We start from the raw sequence: 25,817 nt of genomic DNA on the forward strand, positions 1-25,817 counted from the left end.
TCATTTTGGGCCATATCAAAGAGTGCGATCTTCCTCCAAGCCTAAGAGTCCATTTTGAAACACCCAGGGGAGCAGTGTTCCATGTAGTTTCTTATGAATGCACAGGTGCTATTAACTTCCTTTTTTTCTTTTTCTTTTTTTACCTAAGCACATCCTCTGTTTGTTTGATATGAATAATTTTTGATATAGAGCATGGCTTTAGAAATTAGTCTCAGACCAACTACATTCCCAGTGTTTTGTGGCAATTCAGTACTTATTAGTGGTGCATACTAAGGCCAAAACCTCACAATAGACATAAGCTGCGTTTCCACCGCAGGAACTTTCCCCAGGAACTGGGGACTTTGGGGTGGTACTCAGTGTGTTTCGATTGCAGGGACCAGGGTCTAAATCAGGGGTGTCCAATCCTGCTCCTGGAGGGCCACTGTCCAGCAGAGTTTAGTTCCAACCCCAATTAAACACCTGAACCAGCTGCTCTTACTAGGCATACTAGAAACTTCCAGACAGGTGTGTTGAGGCGAGTTGGAGCTAAACTCTTGGACCTCCAGGACCGTGTTTGGACACCCCTGGTCTAAATGGAAGTTCCGGGTAAAAATGTCACCCTCAGAAAGTCTCTGCTCACGAGGTAGTACTTTTTCAAAGTTCAGGAACTTTCAGGGGTGGGACTTGGGTGCTGAACATGCTGATAGGTTGAGTTCACATAGCATTTTATTTTGGTGACTCCACACAGCATTTTATTTCAACCACCATTTTTAAAAGTCTGTTGCGGTGTGTGTGAAGTAAGAGTTGTTTGCTATTCGAATCAACAATGAAGTTTAAAAAATACGACCGATGGACTGACGATGAGGTTCAGGCTTTATTAAGCTTAGATGTGGAGGACGAAATTCAGCGGGAACTGGAAAGTCGCGCGCAGCCCTACGTCACCGGACTAATTTGCCTAATCTTCACGGTACTTTAGACCGTGATGGAAATGCAGACAGCAATAGGTCTGGGGGAAAAAAGTTCCTGGGACAAATTGTTCCAGGTGATTTCGGTGGAAACACGGCTTTATACTACTGTTCAAAAGTGAGATTTTTTAAAATGTTTTTCACAGAAGTCACTCACCAAGGCTGCATTTATTTAATCAAAAATACAGTAAAAACTGTCAAATATTATTACAGTTTAAAATTAGTCAGAAATCATTATAATATGCTGATTTCTTATTATTATCAGTTTTGAAAATAGTCGTGCTGTGAATATTTTTGTGGGATCCTTGATACTTTTTTTTAGGAGCCTTTGATGAAAAGAAAGTTCAAAGAACAGCATTTATTTGATAAAAAAATACAGTAAAGACAGTAAAATTGTGAATTATTATTACAATTTTAAATAAATGGTTTGTATTTTAATGAATTTTAAAATCTAATTCATTTCTATGATGGTTTCAGCATCATTACTCCAGTCTTCAGTGTCACATGATCCTTCAGAAATCATTCTGATTTGCTGCTCAAGAAACATTTCTTATTATTATCAATGTTGGAAAGAGTTTTGCTGCTTTATATTTTTGAACAGCATTTATTTGAAATATAAGTAATAGTAATAATAAAATAAAATGCCCCAAGCTTTTCAATGGTAATGTACATTAAATATTAGACCTGAAATATGGATGAGAATATTTGAAAGATCTTTTGTAGAAGCCACGAAGCAATGTGGTAAAAAACACTCCCAACCCTTGAGTAACCCCAGAAGCATTGTAGAAGAAAGTTTTGCACATTGTCTTTAAAAAAAAAGTATAAATCTAGTTAGACTTGCAATTTAGTGACATTTGTGAAAGCATGCCTTAGACACTTGCTTTTGTGCATTTTTCATCAGCAGCACACTAAATGCTTTTGTGAATCATGGAAAAATGATGTCTCTGATTAGCTTTGATGGAATGAGATTGCAGTTCTCAGGTTGTACCAGAGAGCTTTTAGAGATGAAAGCATTTCAAACGAGTGACAACCTTTATCTCTCTGCTGCGGAGAACAGTACTGCACAGGAAGCTCTCTCCTCCTCTCTCTGCCGTCTCATATTGCACTCCCACCATGCACTGCCCTTGCTTCCTCTCCCCCTCCCTGTCTGTATGTGGCTGCTGTCTTGGTCGTGTCAGGCCGATGATGCTCTTTTGTGTGATGGCAAACCGTGCTGGTGGCACAGGGCCGGTTTCTGTGCCCGTGGGGAAGCGAGGCCAGGGCGCCTGCTCTCCCTCTCATTCCTGCTGCTCCCATTGCTGCTGTCTCTTTCAGGGCTGCACATCCTCCTCCTCCTGCAACACCTCCTCTTCCTCCTCATCCGGCCGGACCCGCAGCTTCTCCCTGCACCCACACCCCGTCCCACAGTGCTCCTCCATCTCCACCCAAAGACAGACCCCCCAGCACGGGACGCCCGCCTCTGTCATCACCATCACCCACCACAAGTCCCCCACCGCCAGCAACCGGGCCTGCAGTCAGCACCCTGCAGGACTGCACCAGGTCAAAGAGGTATGGACAGCGTCAGACAGAGCCAGCTAGCCATTGTTATTAAACAATTAAACAAATTATTATTTATTTGATTTAACCCTTGGATGCAGATTTTTTTTTTTTTTTTTTTTTTTTTTTTTTTAAGAAGTTCAGGTTTTTTTTGGCTGTCAATATTTTCACCAGCTGCACCACAATGATTACTAATTTTGTTTTTAGCAATGTATTTTTATTAAATTAGTATTAAAATAATGAAAATACTTATTAAATATAAAATATTTATCTATTACATTTGTTTATAATATAAAGTAAATATATATATATATATATATATATATATATATATATATAAATATATATATAAAACATGTTTTATATGTTATATATGTAAATAACCTATAAAAATAATATATTTAGTGCTGTCAAATCGATTAATTGTGATTAATCGCATTTAACATAAAAGTTTGTAAATATATAATATTTGTGTGTGTATATATATTTATATAAAAAATATATATTCATAGATACATGGTTTGGATGTAAAATATTGATTAATGATTAAAAAATGTTTTTTAAAGATCTGTCTGTAGTAGATATTATAGATAGTAGTAGTTATGCATCAAAGGGTTAAATATAAAATGTCTGTCTGTTCTGCTGAGGAGTTTTGGGTTTCACATGTTATTAGTTATTAAACATAGCACACTGTCTCTTGCTTTAAGCTTTGAAGGCTTGACAAAGGTTCAAAATGCAGCACTGACAGTGTTGAGCTGACTCCCTTATGGAACGTCTCAACCTCAGCTGGCCTGCGAGTGCTGCGTCAGCATCAGAAAGTGGCTGTTCAGCAGGAAGCTTCTGTCATCACATTGTTTTGACATTGTTGCAGTGATATCTCACAATGGAGTGAGAATGTTAGAAATTGTTAGTTTTTGACACAGAACTATGTGAATTACACTCTTTCTCATTCATGTTTCAGCACTGAATGAAATGACAGTAATTACAATTTCTTGATTACAGTACTTAGCGCTAATTGCTAAGACTAACATCACTGTTACTATTGCTCATGCTTAGGATTTGGATGAATTCCTAACCCTAAGTATTAAACTTTGGCACGTAACTCGCCTAGTACTGCTTGTGCTAGAAAACACCTCAAACTGCTACTTTCTTTTGATGTAGTACATTAATGACTAATAATAATACTGATAATACGTGTGTGTGTACATAAACATATATATATATATATATATATATATAATATAATTTTTATTTATTTATTTGTTGATTGATTCTTAATTAAAAAAATACTTATGGCATACATTTAAATTGATACCTGCCATGGTGTTTCTTATTTGATCTGATCTGAGGCTTTTAGTTTGTCCTAAGCTGATGTGCCATAAAGGGTTAGTTCACCCAAAAATGAAATTTCTGTCATTAAGTACTCACCCTCATGTTGTCCCAAACCTGAAAGAATTTAATTTGTCTTCGGAACACAAATTAAGATATTTTTGATGAAATTCAAGGGTATCTGATCCACACATAGGCAGCAACGACATTGTACCTTTTGTGGTCCAGAAAGATACTAAAGACATCGTTAAAACCGTCGCCGTGACTACAGTGGTTGTGGACATATGTGAAAAAATAATGTCTTCATAATATCACTCTTACATAGTATAAATGGATCTTTAAATAAAGGCAAATAGCATTTATTTTTGCGAGGTCCCTCACATTTATCAATGAATCGTATCTAAGAAACTTTATTTTTACTGTGTTTTAAACTGTCAGTTTCTATGACCCTGCCCTGGTGTGACATTTTCGTGACAACCAGCTGCTTTTTCTGGCTCTTAGGCCACATATTTGTCCTCGAATTAGACAACACTGTCACTTTCAATGACAGTACAAAGGAAACATGCAGCAAGTCATTGGAAACCAGCTGAGACTCATAAAATGTGCTTTCAAAATGTGTGTGCATCTAAGCAATGAGGTGGAAATTATTATTAGCAATCTCTCTGAATATCTTGCCAGCGTATATATTACTGGGTGTAAAATTGGCAAGCGTTTTTAAAGGGATAGTTCACATAAAATATAAAACTATCATTATTTACTCACCCTCATGTCATTGTAAACCTGTATGACTTTCTTAGGAACGACATGAGGGTGAGTGAATAATGACAGCATTTACATTTTTGGGTAACTATCCCTCTAAAGTGAGAGCAATAGCTTAATAACATTCTCTTTATATGTAGCATTTTGTGGTGGATTCAGTCATCCTCTCATTCGTCTTCAGTCAAGCCGATCTTTCCTGGTCCTGGAGCCAGTCCACTCCAATACACGTATTTAAACTCACCCTGGCCCATTTACACCTGCTGATATAGAGCACAAAGAGGGTAATCTTTGGGCTGTCAATCAAGATGTGGCTAGCGCCTGTGCTTTTGAAAATAAGTCCAGACATAAAGTGACCTCTTCTCCCCTGCCGACTGGAGATAACTGAGATGCATTGCTTTTTTCTTTTTCATATTCACCAGTTTCTTTCATCTCTAATACTTTTTTTTCAGCAGGTGGAAATCTTTTGCCGTACATTTTGAGGTTTGGCTAAAAGTTTTTTTCCCTCCATCAGCTCTACATATTCTGTAGATGTATTAACTTAAAGTCTTTGATGTTCAAAGTTTTCTTTTCTGCACCACTAGAGTCCCAAAACTGAAAAATACTTATGCAAAAATAATGATTGTTTTCAAACCATTTTTCGGAACACTCCCCCATCTGCCATTGGTCGGCTACATAGATAGTCCCGCCTCCATTTCACGTCATTGGTTGAACCAATATTGCTGTGTCGGGACTTGAGATGCTCAAACAAACATTTCAATGTTGTGATAGCTCCACAGAGTTTATACTCATTTGTGGAAACAACCTACAAATGGCTTAATTACTCACGCTAGCATTCAAAAGGTTGGGGTCGGTAAGGAATTTTAACATTTAATGGTTGTTTTAGTCTCACCAAAGCTGCGCTTATACAGCAAAACAGTAATATTGTTATATATTATACTACTGTTTCTTCTTATCAATATTGAGACAATTCTGCTGCATAATATTTTTCAGGATTCTTTGAAATTTCAGAAGAACAGCATTTATTTGAAATGGAAAACTTTTATAACGGCGTAAAAGTCACTTTTGATTAATTTAATACATCCTTGCTGAATAAAAGTATTCATTTTTTTTCAAAAATAAAAATATAATCTTACTGACCTCAAACTTTTGAATAGTAGTGTATAGCCTGGATTTTAAGCTGTAAAAGAAAGTATTGCAGTATTGAAAGAAATGACACGCATCACCTCTAGATACGGTTTTGAAAGGCTCTTTGAATTGAAGTGACTGCTGTTATAGTTGCGTGAAACTGTTGGCATTTTAATTATCCTGCTGCATTTATTTTTATCCATGGCTTGATGTGCAATTAGTCACACTGTTTCCACTCAACAAGTGTGAGTGGAAATTGCATTCACACAGAAATCATTAGCCAGTATTAGAGATGATCGCTTTCATAGGGATGTGCTGCTGTGTCTGTTTTTGTTTCAGGGTGATCAGGACTTGGTCTTAAGGGTTTATTTTGCATAATCATTTACAAAAATATGTAATTGCAGAATGCTGGGATTGACCATTCATAATCAGATATTCCAGTGATTCATAGATGGAATGTTTTATGCATAACAGAATTTGTATACTGTATATAACTTAAAGAAAACCATAGAAACATTGAGTTTACATTATTTGACCCTCAATTTATTACCAAACACCTTCCTTTTGGTACTTTCTGTACAGTAGTGAATTCTTAAGGCATGAAGTCAAATATTTGCTTCTAAAAACATGTCTGCAAAATATACTACACATTTAGATAGAAAATTGTGGTTTAACAAGGATGTACATTACTGTTCAAAAGTTGTTGTTTTTTGTTGTTGTTTTTTTAAAGAAATTAATACTTTTATTTAGCAAGGATGCATTAAATTGATGTGACAGTGACAGTAAAGACATTTATTACAACCCGAATTCCGGAAATGTTGGGATGTTTTTCAAATTTGAATAAAATGAAAACTAAAAGACTTTCAAATCACATGAGCCAATATTTTATTCACAATGGAATAAAATAAACTGAGAAATTTTACATCTTTATCCACTAAATGAGTTCATTTCAAATTTGATGCCTGCTACAGGTCTCAAAAAAGTTGGCACGGGGGCAACAAATGGCTGAAAAAGCAAGACATTTTGAAAAGAGCAACTAATTAAGTTAATTGATATCAGGTCTGTAACATGATTAGCTATTAAAGGGATGTCTTAGAGAGGCAGATTCTCTCAGAAGTAAAGATGGGCAGAGCTGTGAAAGAGTGCGTAAAAAGATTGTGGAATACTTTAAAAACAATAGGACAAGGGACAAGGTCGAAGACCTTTATTGAATGCCCGTGGTCTTCGGGCCCTCAGACGACACTGCATCACTCATCGGCATGACTGTTTCAATGACATTACTAAATGGGCCCAGGAATACTTCAAGAAACCACTGTCGGTAAATGCAATCCACTGTGCCATCTGCAGATGCCAACTAAAGCTCTATCATGCAAAAAGGAAGCCATATGTGAACATGGTCCAGAAGCACCGTCGTGTCCTGTGAGCCAAGGCTCATTTAAAATGGACTGTTTCAAAGTGGAAAAGTGTTCTACGGTCAGACGAGTCCAAATTTGACATTCTTGTTGGAAATCACGGATGCTGTGTCCTCCAGGCTGAAGAGGAGGGAGACCTTCCAGTGTGTTATCAGCGTTCAGTTCAAAAGCCAGCATCTCTGATGGTGTGGGGGTGCATAAGTGCATACGGTATGGGCAGCTTGCATGTTTTGGAAGGCACTATGAATGCTGAAAGGTATATAAAGGTTTTAGAGCAACATATGCTCCCCTCCAGATGACGTCTATTTCAGGGAAGGCCTTGTGTATTTCAGCAGGACAATGCAAAACCACATACTGCAGCTATTACAACAGCATGGCTTCGTCGTAGAAGAGTCCGGGTGCTGAACTGTCCTCCCTGCAGTCCAGATATTTCACCTATAGAGAAAAATACGTCAAAGACGACCACAAACTCTTCAGCAGCTGGAAACCTATATCAGGCAAGAATGGGACCAAAATGCAACACCAAAACTCCAGAAACTCAAAACCTCGATGCCCAGACGTGTTCACACTGTTTTGAAAAGAAGAGGAGATGCTACAGCATGGTAAACATGCCCCCGTCCCAACTATTTTGAGACCTGTAGCAGGCATCAAATTTGAAATGAGCTCATTTTGTGCATAAAATTGTAAAATTTCTCAGTTTAAACATTTGTTCTGTTATCTATGTTCTTTTATGAATAAAATATTGGCTAATGTGATTTGAAAGTCTTTTTAGTTTTCATTTTATTTAAATTTAAAAAAACGTCCCAACATTTCCGGAATTCGGGTTGTATGTTACAAACAATTTAAAATTCAAATAAATTCTGTTCTTTCTATTCATCAAAGGATCCAGTAAAAAGTATCACTGTTTCCACAAGAATATAAAAGACTTATAGACCCCAAACTTTAAAAAGGTCTAAAACTTTGGCTACAAAATAAAAGATCCAGTGGCATTGCATGTCCTATAAGAGAGCAAGCGAGAGAGAAATAATGATGTAAAAGTGACAGTGATGGAGAGTGACTGAGAGAATTGTAACCTTTCTTACTATGAACATTTTGACGGTGAAAAATGAAAAAGACATGACAAGAAAGACTAATTTTGTGAAGGAGGAACCAGAGAGGAGGAGGTAAAAAGAGTAGCAGGAATACAAGAAATAGATTTTCTGTTCATTTCATGAGAAACATACCCTAAGAGACGTGCTAAAATTATCTCTGCTTTCTGTCAGTACTTCAAGAATATAGTCAACACCTCAAGAATATATAAAAAACAAAGGAATTATGAGGAATTAGCCGGACCCAAACCTGCATCAGCTGCATTTGCATTTCATGAACTAATGATTACATTCTTCAAAGTTTCTTCTTTTGTGTTTCATGTTAGTAAGCAAATCATACAGGTTTGAAATGACATGAGAGAGAGTAAATGATGACGGAATTTAAATTTTTAGGTGAACTGTGCCTTTAATGCTATTTTGGTCTTTTTCACTCCGCATTATGCAACAGTTTTGTGCGTGTTTGATCTCTCAGCTCCTGATCAGTACTAAACCTGTGTGCAGGGATCCTTGGGAATTCTGTGCTGAGAGCAGGTGACAGCTGTGATGCTTGTCTTTTTCCTTTAATACTCACTCAAAAAGAGAAACGGTTCAAGGGGAGAGAATAAAGAGACTGATCAATTTTTTATGAGAGCTGGGTTATGAACAACCTCAAAATCTCTTCTCTGCTCAAAGTTTGCCATGCTGTAGCAGACAGACAGGGCAGTTATTATAAAAACCCCTAAAGTCTTTCACTTGTTGTAGAGAGAGCCACCAGTGATATCCTGTTTCAGTGAATTATTTAAAGATGACGTCAATGTCTGTGGGACCAAACACATTCTAACCTGTGAAACCACATTAAAGGCATAGTTTACCAGAAAACCACAAATCTGTCATCATTTACTCAACAACATGTTTTTCTAAACTTTTATGACTTTGTTTTATCCATGGAACACATAAGGAAAAATGTTGGATCATTTTCACACAGCCCTTTTCCATATAAAGTACCATTCACACCAAGGGCAACAACTACAAGTTTACGATAAAGATATAGCTAGCTCTAAAAATTGTTCTAAATATAAAAGAATATCAGAGTCCACACCATAACTATAACAATAGATAATCATTGTAAGCACTTTCAGAACTTTTTTTATAAGTTGGTGAATGATAAAAACATTGACAGCCAATCAGAATCCATCTTGCTTTAAAGGGTTAGTTCACCCAAAAATGAAAATTATGTCATTTATTACTCACCCTCATGTCGTTCTACACCCGTAAGACCTTCGTTCATCTTCGGAACACAAATTAATATCTTTTTGATAAAATTCGATGGCTCACTGAGGCCTCCATTGACAGCAATATAATTAACACTTTCAGATGCCCAAAAAGTTACTAAAGACATATTTAAAACAGTTCATGTGACTACAGTGGTTCAACCTTAATATTATAAAGTGACGAGAATACTTTTTGGCGCCAGAAAATACCAAAATAACGACTTTTCAACAATATCTAGTGATGGCCGATTTCAAAACACTGCTTTGAAGCTTTACAAATCTTTTGTTTCGAATCTGAGCTCAAGCATTTAATGCGGCAGATGACAAAACTGCACCATGCGCTTAGAATAAACAGAATGTTTTCATCCACTGGTGTGATAGACGCTAATATAGTTATCATTATGCTCATCTTTATAGTTATTCTTGGTGTGAATGGGCCTTAAAGTCCAATTCACACCGCACAGACAGACGGCAACAGACACTTTGTCGGATCAGTGTGTTACCCCTGTTGGAATCTGTTACTGTCTGTTGGAGCTTGTTGTCGCCGATTGAACATGCTGAGTCGGAGTTAGAATGTCTGAGAAGTGATGTGCTGTAATCTGGTGACTGTCGCCGCTGGTCTTCGTCTGTCGGACTCGGTGCAGTGTGAATTGGCCTTAACAGTTAACCTTTTCCTTTAAAGGTAACAGCATGAGTTTGCAATCAGTAATAATGACATTAATTTCTATTTTTCAATTAACTGTTCCTTTAAAAGGTTAACTACTGTTTAAAAGTTTAGAGTTTTTTTTTTAAGAAACTGACACTTTATTCAGCTTGGATGCTTTAAATTGTTCAAAAATGACACTAAAGCTTTTATAATGTCACAAAAGATTTCAATTTCAAGTAAATACTGTTCTTTTGAACTTTCTATTCATCAAAGAATCCTAAAAAAAGTATCATGATTTCCACAAAAACATTAAACACAATCATTTTCAGCATTGGTAATAATAAGAAATGTTTCTTGAGCATCAAATCAGCATATTAGAATGATTTCTGAAGGATCTTGTGACACTGAAGATGAGTAATGTTGCTGAAAATTCAGCTTTGATCACAGGAATAAATTTGATTTTAAAAATGGAAAAGTTATTTAAATTATAAATAATATAAATAATATTTCACAATATTAATATTTTACTGTATTTTTGATCAAATAAATGCAGCCTTGTTGAACATAAGAATCTGCTTTCATTAAAAAAATCTTATCGACCCAAAACTTTTGAATGGTGAATGTGCATCTTTTGTATAATCTTATTTGATTCTGAGTGTTTATTAATATATTTAGACAAAACCTGATCGGTTTCAGAGAAGCAGATATCTGGAGGAGACTCTAATGTTCCTTTTAAGTGTGCGTATATGTTTCCTCTATTAAAACTACAGCTGTGCTGTAATAGTGTTGCAATCACTGAAGTGTTGAAATGGAGGGAGGAGAAAGAAAGAGAGAGAGAGAAATATGCACATACAGAGCGGCCTACAGTGATGAGTCACATCCTGCAAGTTTCTGCTCCTCTTTGGCTATGTGTCTGCTTTTCATTACAGCTGCCCAATATCCACACTACCACAAAAGCCCATGGTTATTACCTTCATGACGGACTCAAACGGGGGTGGCAAACACTACAGACTTTCCCTCACGACTTGCTTCACAATCATGTGAAATGTTCATAAACACTTAATAAGGGTAAACTGAGCAACATATACACAAATATGCCATGTATTCTCAGTGAGAGGGATTTGCAGTTGACAGGATGTGGTTTGTTTTGAACACTGGGAAAATGGGATTGAGCTAATCCAGGAGATTACTTTCACTCCGGGGGGATTACAGGTGTCTCATTCTGCTCTAAATCAGACACCTGGAGTAAAAGCCACAATATTAGATTATTGTACTACACTTTTCATTTCTACTTTACCTCAATATCTGTTATTTTTCTTTGTTATTTAAATGAGTGTGTGTATATATCTGTTCACCAAGGCTGCATTTATTTAATCAACAATACAAAACAGTTAAATTGTGAATATTATTACAATTCAATTTATTTAAATTAAATTTATACCACTTAAATATATTTTAAAATGTAATTTATTTCTGTGATGGCAAAGCTGAATTTTCACCATCATTACTCCGTCTTCAGTGTCACATGATCCTCCAGAAATCATTCTAATATGATGATTTTCTGCTTAAGAAACATTTCTTATTATTATTAATGTTGAAAACAGTTGTGCTGCTTAATATTCTTGTGGAAGCTGTAATGTATAAATGTACTATATGTACTATATATATAAATGTATCAGTTTCCACAAGAATAGTAAGCAGCGCAACTGTTTTCACCATTTAACATGGGTGTGTGTGTATACATACAGTATATGCATGTCATGTTGCATGTGTTGTTTGTTTCTTTGATCAGCTGTCCATCCTTTTTTTATATATATATATATATAATAATGTTACATTTTTACATTACTTTGTTGTTAAAGTCAATATGAAATCAAAACTTGTTCCGGCTCTGAAATGGCTTTACTTTTGGAACACCTACTTTTCATGATCTAATCAATTCTTAAAGAATAAAATTAGGTCATGCTCTAGTTTTTTCTTATTGAATATTCAGATTTACAGAAATATTTCACTCTACAGAAGTAAAATGAGCTATAAATGCTGTATACAAGCTGGCAGCATGTGCCTGTCGAAATATTAGAGAACTAATTTTAGATTTTAAGTGTATTCTAATCAAGGATTCATTTACTCGAGGGCTGTTCTGTAGATAATGGAAAGCCCAACTGAAGTAGCTCTAAATACAAATGTGTGCTGTTCAAATTGATTTAATTAAGATGTTTTTGAAGTCCAAATGGAATCGATGAGAAGTCTGTCTGTTGACCTGGCTTTTTAGGTCATGTCCCAGGCGGAGGGCCAACAGAAGAATCTGGTGAATTCCATCGAGTCCTTGCCGAGCCGCGGGCCGCTGTCCTCCCTGGATCAGGACCTGCTCCTGCTCAAAGCCACGTCTGCAGCCACACTCAGCTGTCTGGGAGAATGCCTGAGTATCCTTCAGCATAATGTGTGCCAGGCGGCCCAACACATCACCCACAGCCACACGCAGGCATCGAATACAGGCAAGAATATGGCACTGTCTGTCTCTTCTGAAGTGTGTGATGTGTGTTAGTTCAGCTTGCCAAAATGTGTCCTCTTGTTGATATCATATATGATATATAGTCTGATTTATAGTATTGTAAGCTTCATTTGACGTTCAGTGTTCACAAATTTTGCTAATAGTGAATGTATGATAACTGATGTCATCCTGTGTGCAGAAAACATCTCTGCTTGGTCAAGGCCCAAAACTGCCCCAGAAGACCATGTGAAGAATGGTGAATTGGCACGTAACAACACCTCAACTAGACATCAGCCCCACTCCCCTGTTCACAGGAACAAAGAACGCCTCAAAGACACGGAGGTACTCACAAACATTTTATTTTATTTTATTTTATTTTATTTTATTTATGTTGCCTGAAACTTTATCCATTGGTGTCAATTTTGGACAGTGTTACTTTAGAAAAGGACACAGATATATTATGTTTTTCCTAGCATCCTTTACATTTTGTATAGCAGTTGTTGGTAGAGAAACCAGTATTTTATTTTATTTTATTTTATTTTCATCTAGATGCTGCCTGAAACATTATCTGCCGCAGTCACTGTTAGACAGCGTAACTTCAGAAAAATTTGTAGTTTAAACACTATATGGTCTCATATTTCATTTTATTTTGCTTTTGGACTGCTAATAGTTTTCTCATCCAAATTTCTGAGGCAGCACTTTCTTCCTCGCCTCCTCAAAGAAAACACCCCTGCAATATAGTCATCATTACACCCATCATTATCGTTCTGAAGCTGGCAGCTCTGTGACATGCCGCTTATCACTTTTAAAGGGAAACGATCTTTCAGGGGTAAAATCTGTCACTGGGATCTGTTCAGCCTATCTGATAACAGCCCCCCAAAAATCAGGATGGTCTCTGACTCATTTAAAGTCTCCCGTAGAGTAGGCATGTCTTTGAAAAGTTTTAGAAAAGCGGCTGCGCTATTGTACACACGCCTGCCAGACTTCTGCAGTGAAGGAGTGGAAGAGGAGCACTAATTGGACATGTTCTAGTTTTAACATCTGTGGCGGGTGACTGAGGATACCCACAATCCCTCTGGAGCCCTGAATGAGTCAGCCCGTCCCTCTTGGAAACCTTTTATCCGCCTGCGTTCCTCTGGAGAGAGGCCAGGGCTGCTGTTTCTTCAGCGTAAGCGTGTGCAACTGTTTGTTTGCATGCATGCAATGGCGTATGTATAAATACTGGTTCATTTGTGTGTGTGCGTGTGCCTGAAGAGAGCGAATTCATTTTGCGGTTGCTTTGTGTGTGCTTGTCATTAAATCGGCACCCTATGAGGATGAACATGCTCCCAGAATGCAACAGACAGAATCTGTGCTTTGTTTTTTCTCTGATATACCCGGTATAATGCATCTAATTAATTTAACATTGTGACTCATATCATTAAACCTTTAAATCACTGTTCGTGCTGTTGAATATTAAAAAGATGATGATAGCCGATGCTGATGTATAAAACAAATGCACGGTACGTGTATACTTTAGTTATTTTAAGGCACTTCCAGCAACAAATGCAGATTTATACATGCAACATCAGTATCTACTGCATAGCTCATGCATTATCTGGGCATGAAACCAGCAAAGACAGTGAAATATGCTGATATCTGAGGTCTGAAAAGAGTTCATATGAGCCCCATCAATCAATCCCATCAAGCTTTCTGAAAGTGCAGTGCGTTTACATTTTCTGCTGCTGTATGGGTGCTGTGTGAAATACTCCTATGTGCCTGCGTCACACAGGAGTGCTCTGGTGATCTTTTATCACACTGTGGATATTGTAGCCCTGGAGATACGTAATTATCTGAAGTCTTCGCACTGTGTAATGTGATTGCCATCTGCGAAAAGCCACTTCAGCTGCTGTGGGAATTAAAGGAATAGTTCATCCACAAATGAAAACCTTGTCATCATTTACTTACCCTTATGTCATTTCAAAGTCAAACCATACGACCTTCTTACCTTTGTGGAACACAAAAGGAGACTTTTTAAAGAATATCTGGGTTGCTGTTTTCGATTTAAAGGATTAGTTCACTTTCATATAAAATTTTCCTAATAATTTACTCACCCCCATGTCATCCAAGATGTTCATGTCTTTCTTTCTTCAGTCAAAAAGAAATTAAGATTTTTGATGAAAACATTCCAGGATTATTCTCCTTATAATGGACTTGAATGGCCTCCAAACGGTTGAAGGTCAAAATTATAGTTTTAGTGCAGCTTCAGAGGGCTTTAAACGATACCAGACGAGGAATAAGGGTCTTATCTAGTGAAACGATCGGTCATTTTCGAAAAAAATGTAAATGTATATGCTTTATATAAACAAATGATCGCCTTCCAAGTGCTTCCGCCAAAACCGTACTTTCATATTCTTCATATTCTTCTCTCGCAAGTTCTTCTGATTGGTCAAAAGACGAGAGACGCAAGCATAACGGTAATGCACGTCCATCTAGGGCTTGTTTACATAGAAAAACAATGGAAAAGTAGCACATTGGAATAGAAAAACGTGTTCTGTGTGAACGGCCACTTAGGGGGTATTTCAAGTAAAATTTTAGGTCAAAAATGTTTTGCATGAGCGTCCCAAACGAGTCCCGAAAAGTGAAGCCAAAGCGTCTCGATCGCCCCCAGGTGGCTGGATGCAGTATAGGTCATAAACTCCACCCTTTCCATGTAATGTAATGGGACGTGAGACAAACTAAACAATTATATTACACATCAAATATTTTTTCTAAAGATGGTTTCTGCCATTTTAGGCCGTTTTTATCACTCCTGATGTTAGTTCAAGTGTTCGTTCTTTAAATAAGTTTGGTTTTAGTTAGTTATTTGATGCTATAAAAAAACATGGGTTTTGATGCCATGATTGACAGCTTAGATTGACAGCTTCTCTGAGCGAAGTAGTCACTGAAGTACCAACTGACTTTTTTTCTGGATCTTCGGGAGGAGATTGGAGCTTTAACTTTAATTTCTACATTTCCAGAACTGTTTATTTCACACCAACATAATTCATTGTTCTGCAGTAAACTGTATTAACTGATTCTGCAGGAGTGTGGGTGGGACCTTGATATCGCGGCTCCACTTTGCACTCACTGCTGCGCAGACTCGGGCTCCAAGTTCACTACGGCGCAGGCTCGAGACTCAAGAGCTGCATCTCATTTCGGAGGCTGTGTCCTCAGGAGGTCGATTTGAAGGCTGCATACGTCATCAAGGATGTCTTATTTTTTTAAAAAGTAACTGTAATAAAATTGACTGTTATTCCTCATGAGGTGTAAAATACTGTAATTTATTTCTTACTATGAAATCTAATGGTTACTTTTCTTAAATGAGACCGCCTCAATGATGTATGCAGCCTTCAAATGCGATCTCCGGAGGACGAGGCCTTCAAAATGAGACGTCAGTGTCAGTGCCATTTTGGCACACTGGCGGCTTCACTTACTACAATTGAAGAGAGTGAAGGTGCGTCGTCAATCTTTTTTTAAATTTTATTTTATTTTTTTATTTTTTTATACAGTCTATGGTTTCGCCTGACATATTGGGAATTCCTGATTTATATGATGCTTTTATGATGCTTTTACATCCTTTTTTACACTTGAAATTTACAATATTCAGAAGGTCTTCTTTTGTGTTTCACAGATTTCACATCATACAGGTTTGAAACGACATGAGGGTGAATAAATTCTGACAGAATGTCCACTTTTGGGTGAACTATCCCTTTAATATTTACCACTGTCCTTTCAGATACATCATGTCCATAATTTTTATTTTTACTTAAAACAGTCCAGTTTTGTTATATGATCAAATTACCAGAACTAACTGCTGTATAACATTTATAATACATTGACCTTGACCTAATCAGTGGCATACCTATTTAAAATTAGATTTTGTGGATATCCTACTTTCTTATTAAAGTAGACACATAAGAATGTATCATTACTTATTCTACGTGAGTTTGGGATATTGTAATTAATTTTGACAGACAGGGCCATGGGTCGATCCCATAGCTACTCACTCAATGAGAATCACCTGGCCGGTAGTCCAGCCATAACAGTTTAACATTCACAGGAATTGCTCAAGGATATGGGGGGAACACAACAAATGATTAGCCAAGCGATTTATTCAGCAGCCGCCCCAGTGATTCTTCTTGTCTGAATGCAGAAACAGCAAGACATGCTGTAAAACAACAGTGCCACTCGAGAGGTTATAAATCTTGGCTGCGTTCGGAGTTGGACGGAGGGGACTTCTCCTTTATCACCGCTGGCCAAATGCCAAAGCATTCGTCTGAGTCTTTTAATTGACAAATATATACCTTTGTGTGTGAATGCCTGCAGATTGTGTTTGCTCTGATGTAAATGAAACATAATACAATCTCTTGTGGCAGATTGCCTGTTGTTTTCTTTATTAGAATGGTTGTACTTCATCGTAATGACCAGTAGAGGAAGGCAGAGAGCAGAAAAGATTGCAGTGATTGAAGATTGCAAGTGAACCGCAGAGGAAAGCAGTCACGACTAGCGGTCACGACTGAATAAAGCTGTCTGGGGAGGAAGTATAGTAGGCTTGTGTAATGTACACAGAGCATTTAACTGGTTCTTTTTTAAAACAATGATTTTTATTGGATTTTTGGACAACTGGGATTGAAATTAGGCTGTCAGCAGTCTCAACTCAGAAAGGAGAGAGAGAGAGATTTCAGTGATGTCTGTGGACCAGCGTGCCTTTCTTTCCTGTCTGTTCATGGTCTGACAGCTCGCTCTTCTGCGCTGTCAGAGGAAAAAAATAACGGCAGCAAAACTGCAGGGAACAGAAAAACAAAACCGAGCTATGAGACATGGCCCATCAAGCATACATATCCCAGATGTTTGACAGGAGAGGCAGCGGTGCAAATCCTTGTCGAGATTCCAATTGGTGTGTGTATGGGTGTTTTGTGTCTCTCGGGTGAGGTGTTTGTGTGCGTGTGAGTAGAAGGCAAACATCTGTCCTTGTCACTGTTGGGGCAGAAAGGTAACACTCTCAGAAACAGAACAGGGTTTGAATTTGTGTTCTTGGAAATAGAAAAGGTTTTACAGCGGTCAGTTCACCAGACATATTGGGCCACAGCTAAGACAGGTGTTAGTGGGGATGGAATATATGCAATATATCGATTTGGTTCATATTTTGATTCCAGTAGTTCTGGTTTACAAGAATGCAGACATTCAAGGTCCATTAATGGATTTTTTGTAGTTAAACTCCCACAAGCACAAGTTATTATTACAGTTGTTGTTTGTTTATTTATTTATTTAATTTGGTAACACTTTACAATAAGTTCTCGTTTGTTAAAGGGATAGTTCACCCAAAAATGAAAATGAGATGTTTATCTGCTTACCCCCAGGGCATCCAAGATGTAGGTGACTTTGTTTCTTCAGTAGAACACAAATGATGATTTTTAACTCCAACCGTTGCATTCTGTCACTCGTATAATGCTTGTCAATGGGAACTCCATCTATAAAAGTCAAAAAACATGCACAGACAAATCCAAATTAAACCCTGCGGCTCGTGACGACACATTGATGTCCTAAGACACGAAACGATCGGTTTGTGTGAGAAACCGAACAGTATTTATATCATTTTTTACCTCTAATACACCACTATGTCCAACTGCCTTGAGCATCCGGTGTGTGAGGTCTGAATGCACTCTGACGCCGGAAGTAATCTCTTCCGGCATCAGAGCGCGTTTTCAGACCTCACACACCAGAAAGCTTAAGGCAGTTGGACATAGTGGTGTATTAGAGGTAAAAAAATTATATAAATACTGTTCGGTTTCTCACACAAACCGATCGTTTCGTGTCTTAGGACATTAATGTCTGTTACAATTTTTGAGCATGTACATAACCAGCCAGTATTCAAAACGATCTCCTTACCTTAGCCCGATTCACAACAGTAAGCTTGTAATAATGTTTTATTATTCAGGTGGTACTGGTGGGTTTTCGCGGGAAATTTGTGCATGTCTCCTTTTGTCTTTGCGTCATTACGTCACGTCTGTTTACATAAAGAACGAGTCCCAGCTGACTAGGCTATATCGCATGTGAGGCGGATCATTTATAGCCTTTTCTCACAGCAGCTGCAATAATTAAACTTATCATTTTGATGACGGATTGTATGGTATGACAAATTAACGTTAGTGATGATTAGACTGTACAGAAATTGAAATCTACAGGTAACGCTAATACACACTAAATACACATAGTCACGCAATGCTGATGTTGTTAACATTAACAATTTGAGAACAAAGTATAACAATAATAATAATTTGCAAAGCGATCGTTAGATTTAATCATTGGCAGCATGATTTATTGTAATACTTTTTTTCCCTCAGTTGGTCAGAACAAAAGTGGCAGAAATGTTACTTACTTGTTCAGATGTTCGTCGTTGTTCAGATGTTGACTTGTTCATTCTCCGGTGAAAAATCTTATTTTCGTCATACTTCAAGATTACAACCTGTGATTCTGAAGTACAGTATCCACACCGATGTGGTGATTGACAGCAAACATTAGATTCATTCTGTGGAACCGTGCCGAGGCACAACGCACGTACAAATAATAATTCCACAAACAACTGCAATTGCAGGTTTCAAACAGAGATGGCGACAAAGAGGCAAAAATACGGACTGCAGCTTTAAGGTTAATAAATGCTGTTGAAGTATTGTTCATTGTTAGTTAATGTTAACTAATGTAGTTAACTAATGTTAACAAACAAAATCTTATTGTAAAGTGTTAATTTTTTAATATCTAAATGCGCCTTTAATAATTTACTTGATTGATTACATTTTCTTGGAATATTTTACTAAATTTGGCCATAATTTATCACTAAAATGATTAAATCTACGTGCTACATTACAAAGGTGCTACATTAAATGATTATTATTATTTTATCAATGTATATCAATAATATTATAAGATTTTAAAATGTAAAAAAGTAGCATATAGTTTACTAAGTAGTATTTAAAATTTGTATTATTTTATTAATTTAATATAAAATTATATTATAATAAGATTAAAAATATGAAAAAGTAAAATGTAGCTTGTAGTTTATTTTTTAAGTTTTTTACTTTTTAAGTTTTTAAAATGATGATAATTATTATTGTAATGTAAAATTAAAATAAAAAAAATTAAATTAAGTATTTTTAAATATTTATAAATTATTATTGTGTTTATTCATATTAATTTATTAGTGTAAAATAATATTGTAATAATATTTTAAATTGTAAAAAGTAGGGGTGTAACGATACCCTCATGTCACGATTCGATACATATCACGATATAAAATTACTGCGATACTCCAAGACATATGGTAAAAGGATAACAAAAAATGTACTGTTGATTAAAATGATAAATTTGTTATTACATTGTGAGTGGAAATGAATAGCTTGGACTTGGTGCTGGTAACCCAATGTACAGGACAATGGTGATGCCGGAATAAAAATATTCATGATTCTAATGCTGAAACAGATTTATTTTCGAATGTGCTTGTACTCTGTCACTGACTACATTATTTAAAATAATGTAGGCCACTTTTTACTGGCAACATAAGACATTTGGCATTATCAGGACCTACATGCCCCATTGCATTATTATAATATCCAACATTATATATAGTAGTTTAATGTAGTATTGACACTAAAACTCTGTAAACTTGAATTTTTTCTCACACAGTAATTTTCATTTTGGGTGAACTATGCACAACACATATTGTCACTATCCACGATACGATATTGTTGCATTTTTGTATTGTGATATTGTGACACGATATACAGAATTGTTACATCCCTAGTAAAAAGTAAAATGTAGTTTGTAGTTTATTTTAAGATTTATATATTATATTATTATTATCATTATTTATACACTTCAGTTTAATGCTACTAGTATATATATTATATATTTTTGGATAATTTTGGAGTGGTGAATTCAAATGGTTTGACTTCTTTGTTTGCATTTGTGTTGTTCATTATCATTGTATTCACCCCTGCAATCTGTTTGTTTCTGCAGACAGTTTTACTGCTATTTTAATTCAACATGGTAGAGTTCATTAAAGGCTCTTTGTCTTAGCAGCGTGGTTTCATCCTGTTCTCAGTGCGTAGGCACTCCCGTTAACCGTGTCCCTGAAGACAACGTACTGCCGCTGATTATTAATTCATGAAGGTGATGCTGTTTCAAAACAGTGCTTTCCCTCAACTGTTTTCTCAGGAGCTCTAACATGATGTCAGGTCACCTGACCAAAGTCAGCTGATTTTATGATCGGGCCCTGAAAAGGAAGGTTTCCGCAAACAGTGTCTCCTATTATTTAAAGTCTAAGCACAAGTGTCTCTCAACACTTTTGAACCCCACTGTATTTCATAGAGTGTATAACAGAGCTAATTGCTTTCTGTATAAAAAGCATCTCTGTATGCTAAGCTGAAGCCTGGAGCCAGAGCTGTACTTTGAGTTGTGTTTGTGAACTCTATTCTCTGCTGTATATTAAAAGCACGAGACATAGCAGAGTATAATCTGAGATCATACCAATGGCCAATGTGAAGTCTATAGTCCACACTTAATCCTCTGACTAGGGGATTTTCTCATTTTCTCTTCCCTTTTTTCTTTCCTCTGTTGCTCATCACACACTGAGGCTGTTTTCTGACAATACTGCTCTTAGTATTTCTGCAGTATAAAGCAGGGCTGATTCTAGGATTTCAGGCTTAAGATCGGGAGCTTTTTAGGTGCCTTTTTTTTAAATTAAAACCAATGAAAGTTGATGTCGGTCGTGATAATGCCAGTCATGATTTGATTGCACTCTCAACAGTTTGTTAGCATTTTTAGAGAAAATTGGATTAAAAATCCAAATAGACCTTTTTTCATTTTCTGAGATATGGGCATAATGAGGTCTTGTAACTATATAGCGTACTACTATTGAATCGCTTGGCATTGAACAGTTTTTGAAATATTTCACATACTATTTTTAAACAAATAGTAGGCAGTATTCAGTGTATTCTGTGCAGTATAAGCAGTATTCTAGTATTCCATTATGAACATAGTCACGTATACACACACTAGGTTCAGGAGGTTCCTGTGGAATCATGTGCGGATCAGACCATGTCATGGGACCACATGGGGATTAAACACATCATCTGAAATTAGACTGAACACATCACACTCTTAAAGGGATAGTTCACTCAAAAAATGAAAATTCTTCATCATTTACTTACTTTCAAGTTGTTCCAAACCTGTATGAGTTTCTTTTTTCTGCTGAACACAAAAGAAGATATTTTGAGTATGTTGGTAACCAAACAGTTGACGGTAGCCGTTGACTTCTATAGTATTTTTTTTTTCCTACTATGGAAGTCAAGGTCTACCATCAACTGTCTGGTTACCAACATTTTACAAAATATCTTCTTTCGTGTTCAACAGAAGAAAGAAACTCATACAGGTTTAGAACAACTTGAGGGTGAGTAAATGATGACAGAATTTTCTTTCTTTTTTTTTGGGTGAACTATCATCTATCAACTATCATCATGGCAGACACTGGGTTTTATTTTATTTTTTTGACACTACCATGATTTATAGACTACCATTCAAAAGTTTGGGGTCAGTGAGACTTTTTTTTTTCTTTTTGAAAGAAATTAATACTTTCATTCTGCAAGGATGCTTTAAATTAATCCAAAATTACAGTAAAGACGTTTATGAATGAAAAATCTTTTGACCAAAGGCTTTTGATTGCAGACTTTGGTATATGGGTAAATATCTTCTGAAACCTTAAAGGAGACATGTAAGAATTTCTTTCAATTCAATCTCATTGTTTTCTAGATACGGAGCCCCGCACATGACATGCAGGGAAAAAAAGTAAATTGTGCGCACGATTTACTAATTCGTTCCCTCGATTTATTAAATTGTGCGCACAATTTACTATTTCGTTCCCTCGATTTGCTAAATCGCGCGCACTATTTACTAATTCGTTCCCTCTATTTATAAATCATGCGCATGATTTAGCAAATCAAGGGAACGAATTAGCAAATCGTGCGCATGATTTAGCCGACTATTTTTTTTTCCTGCGTGTCATGTGCAGGGCTCCGTATCTAGAGGAAACCTCAAAGTACTTTTTCTTGCTTTATCCCTTTATTTCAATGCATCTTTAAAATCTCTGTGTATTTAATTAGCTTTGATTTGGTTTCTATTTAAAATAATTGCTGTTCTTTTGAACCTTTCATCAAATAGTCCTGAACAAAAATGATCATGGTTTCCATAAACATATTAATCAGCACAACTGTTTTCAACTTTAATAATAAAAAAATGTTTCTTGAGCACCAAATCAGCATATTAGAATGATTTCTGAAGGATAATGTGATGCTAAAGACCAGAGTAATGATGCTGAAAATTCAGCTTTGCCATCACAGGAATCTATTGAAATGCAAATTTTTTTTTAAAGCATTACAGTACATTTCTAATGCACCAAGGGTTTGTGTATTTATTGGAGACTTGTAAAAGTTTGGGTTAGTGCAGGTGTGTTGACTAGTATTAGTACAGTAACTAAAGGGGCTTTTTGATGACTGCAGATAAAACTGGTAGTGACTGGACACACTTAATAAATGTACCTGCACTGTGAAAAGTTCGATTTTAATAATTTGTCTTTACTTAGACTGAAATTGTACTGAATTTTCCAACATGTTAAGCTAACTACACTTGTCTTCAGCGTTGTGTGCATGCTCTGAGAAACAGAGGTAATGCATGTAAAAATAGGTACAATTGGTTGCATTGTAACGGGGGCGGGGCAGAGGTGACTGTGAAAGTGAATGTGGTGGGAGGGGCTCTGACAATATGGGGGGGGACTCAATTTTAATCTTCTCAACAGTCATGATTTCCATCTCTTCTACTGTGTCTCCATTCCCCATAGTCCTGAGCAAACAAAGCTCATGAAGTTCAGCTGTATTTTAAACAAGCGATCTGTAGTGTGGCAGCAGCGTGAGAGAGGGAGAGAGAGAGAGAGAGAGAGAGAGAGAGAGAGAGAGAGAGAGAGTACAGGCTGGCAAAGTGGGAGGGAGCAGTGCTTCCTCAGCTCAGGGACAGCTGGGCAGCAAGATAAGAGTGTCAGAGTTAGTGAATGATCGTGAAAGAGAGAGTTTTGTGGATCCCACCATAGTGAAACTATGAGATGAACACCCAAGAGCGTATTTCTGAACCAGCTCTGAAATGAATGTAAGTTTGAGTTCATTTTAATCGTTAGGGTAGCATGTTTATCCTGTTGGCGAGAGGGAGGGGTGACCCTTTGGATTGCTGGGAGTGAGGAAAGTTGGAAACTTTCATTCATTGTTGTAATGTTTTCCTATTGGTCCTATTGTTGTGCCAGTTTTTAGCCTATGAAGACTCCCAGAGGAAAATATCCTTGCTCAGTGGTTGCTCTTTAATAACTCAGGAGACAAAATGGTGTTCTATGATTTATGTATGTATAAAATATTTTATGTATAACTTTGTCTCAGATGTTTCTCAATAAATTTTCCTTAGGAGAAATGTAGGAAAAAAATTATCTCAAGAGACCATTTGTAACAGAGAGTGATAGAGCTATAAAATTAATATGGATAGTAATGCTTAGATAATTTGGTTTTGGGACAGTTTGATGAGAAATACTTGAGTTCATATTGAAATCTCTGGCTTTTGATCGCAGACTTTGGTATATGGGTAAATCTGAGCACAGCTCGAGACATTAAGATTTCTTCTGAAACTTTAAAGGAGACATGTGAGATTCCTCCATTTTCTTTCCTTTCAATCTGATTGTTTTCTAGAAGAAACCTCGAAGTACTTTTTCTCTTCGTTTCGCTGCATCTTTAAAATCTTTGTGTATTTAATTATCTCTGATTTGATTTGCATAAACCAACTTTTGGCTAGTTACTGTAGCTACCACAGTCCAACAAAACAAAACCACCGAACTGAGCCTCCACAGAGAAAGGAGGACACAAATTAATTGTGAGTGTCCTTGACATGATCCTTTGCAAATCATTAAAGGACAGTAGGATGCTGATTGAACAACATGCCATCATGGAACATTGTATTTAGTATTGATGATGCATTTGTGTGTATAGATTTGTGGTCACGCTGGATGCGTGACCTTGCATGTGACCTCATTCGCATGTGTTTATTTAATTATATCTGTGATGTCATAGAGGGAAGGAGAAAGTGCTCTGTACTTGTTCTATGAAATATTCAGGTGGATCGCTGCAGCTCGAAATGAGGGCGTTCCATCCGGCACGTTGAGCTCCCGTACTTTCTCTGGGAACACAATATTCCCTTTTACCATTATTAGAGAACACAGAAGGAAAGAGAAAAAAAAATGATAAATGGTTTGCAAGAGAATCTAATAAAATAGAGCCATAACGCCACTGGCAATGGTATGTGCCCAGTCGTAAGTGTTACCTCGGGGATTACAGCTAGTCCACAAAACCCTACTGTTTTACTTTACAGTCTAATCATATCGTAACCCATTTAGATCCCATCTGCTGCCCCTCAGTTACTCACATTCGTGTGCCTTGGAAAGGAAAAAGGAGTGATCCACTGAGAGAGGATCATGTGATCTGCTCCGCTCATCTGTCAACACTATCTACGTAGAGCCCTTAGAGGAAGGGGCTTTTTATGTACTTCCCATGATGCTTTGGGGCAGGCGCTTCTGGACCACTTCTTTACATTATGCATTAAGAACAATTTAACGTTTTTGCATGAGCGATTGCAGGAGGTACCAACTACATTAGCCACCCAAGACTGCATAAAAATGCACAGTTGCCTTGCAACCAAAGAGCATCTGTCATTTGGAGAGAATTTTTTTGATATATTTTATATAATCATATTTTTTTCAACAATTTTACATGCAAAAATTGGCAAACTAAATATAACGATGACAACTTCAAATTAAATTAAAATAATTAAATTTAAAAATAAAATTGATCTTTTTTTCCACCATGTTCTCTCTTTTTGGTTGCATTTCTATAGTTAAAGGAATATTGAAAGCTGTTTTCAAGAAAACAATTACATAATCAAGTTCCTTCAAAAGTCAAAATTGTCTGTGGTGACTGACAGCATGGTATGGAAGCCCATTTGTACCACATACAAATAAAATAAATCATGCTTTGGTAAATCATAATTATGACATACCTGTAAAAAGGCAAAATTATGAGATAAAGTCATAATTATGACTTGGTATATAATATTTTCACTTAGTATATAATATTTTTAT

The 25,817-nt window shown here is 36.6% G+C and overlaps 1 protein-coding gene across 2 annotated transcripts in view; it reads left to right on the forward strand.

The window, feature by feature from the left end:
• Positions 1-25,817, forward strand: part of osbpl10b (oxysterol binding protein-like 10b) — a 50,037-nt gene that overhangs the window by 9,177 nt on the left and 15,043 nt on the right. Inside the window, exons 4-6 of one of the 2 annotated variants that reach the window (XM_051864449.1) lie at positions 2,259-2,492; positions 12,362-12,584; positions 12,780-12,922. In XM_051864449.1, coding sequence (XP_051720409.1) covers positions 2,259-2,492; positions 12,362-12,584; positions 12,780-12,922 — 600 coding nt within the window. The remainder of the gene's footprint in view (positions 1-2,258; positions 2,493-12,361; positions 12,585-12,779; positions 12,923-25,817) is intronic. The other variant, XM_051864450.1, reaches the window with a different exon arrangement.

This window comes from Ctenopharyngodon idella, chromosome 16, assembly GCF_019924925.1.
Source record: "Ctenopharyngodon idella isolate HZGC_01 chromosome 16, HZGC01, whole genome shotgun sequence".
Taxonomy (NCBI): domain Eukaryota; kingdom Metazoa; phylum Chordata; class Actinopteri; order Cypriniformes; family Xenocyprididae; genus Ctenopharyngodon; species Ctenopharyngodon idella.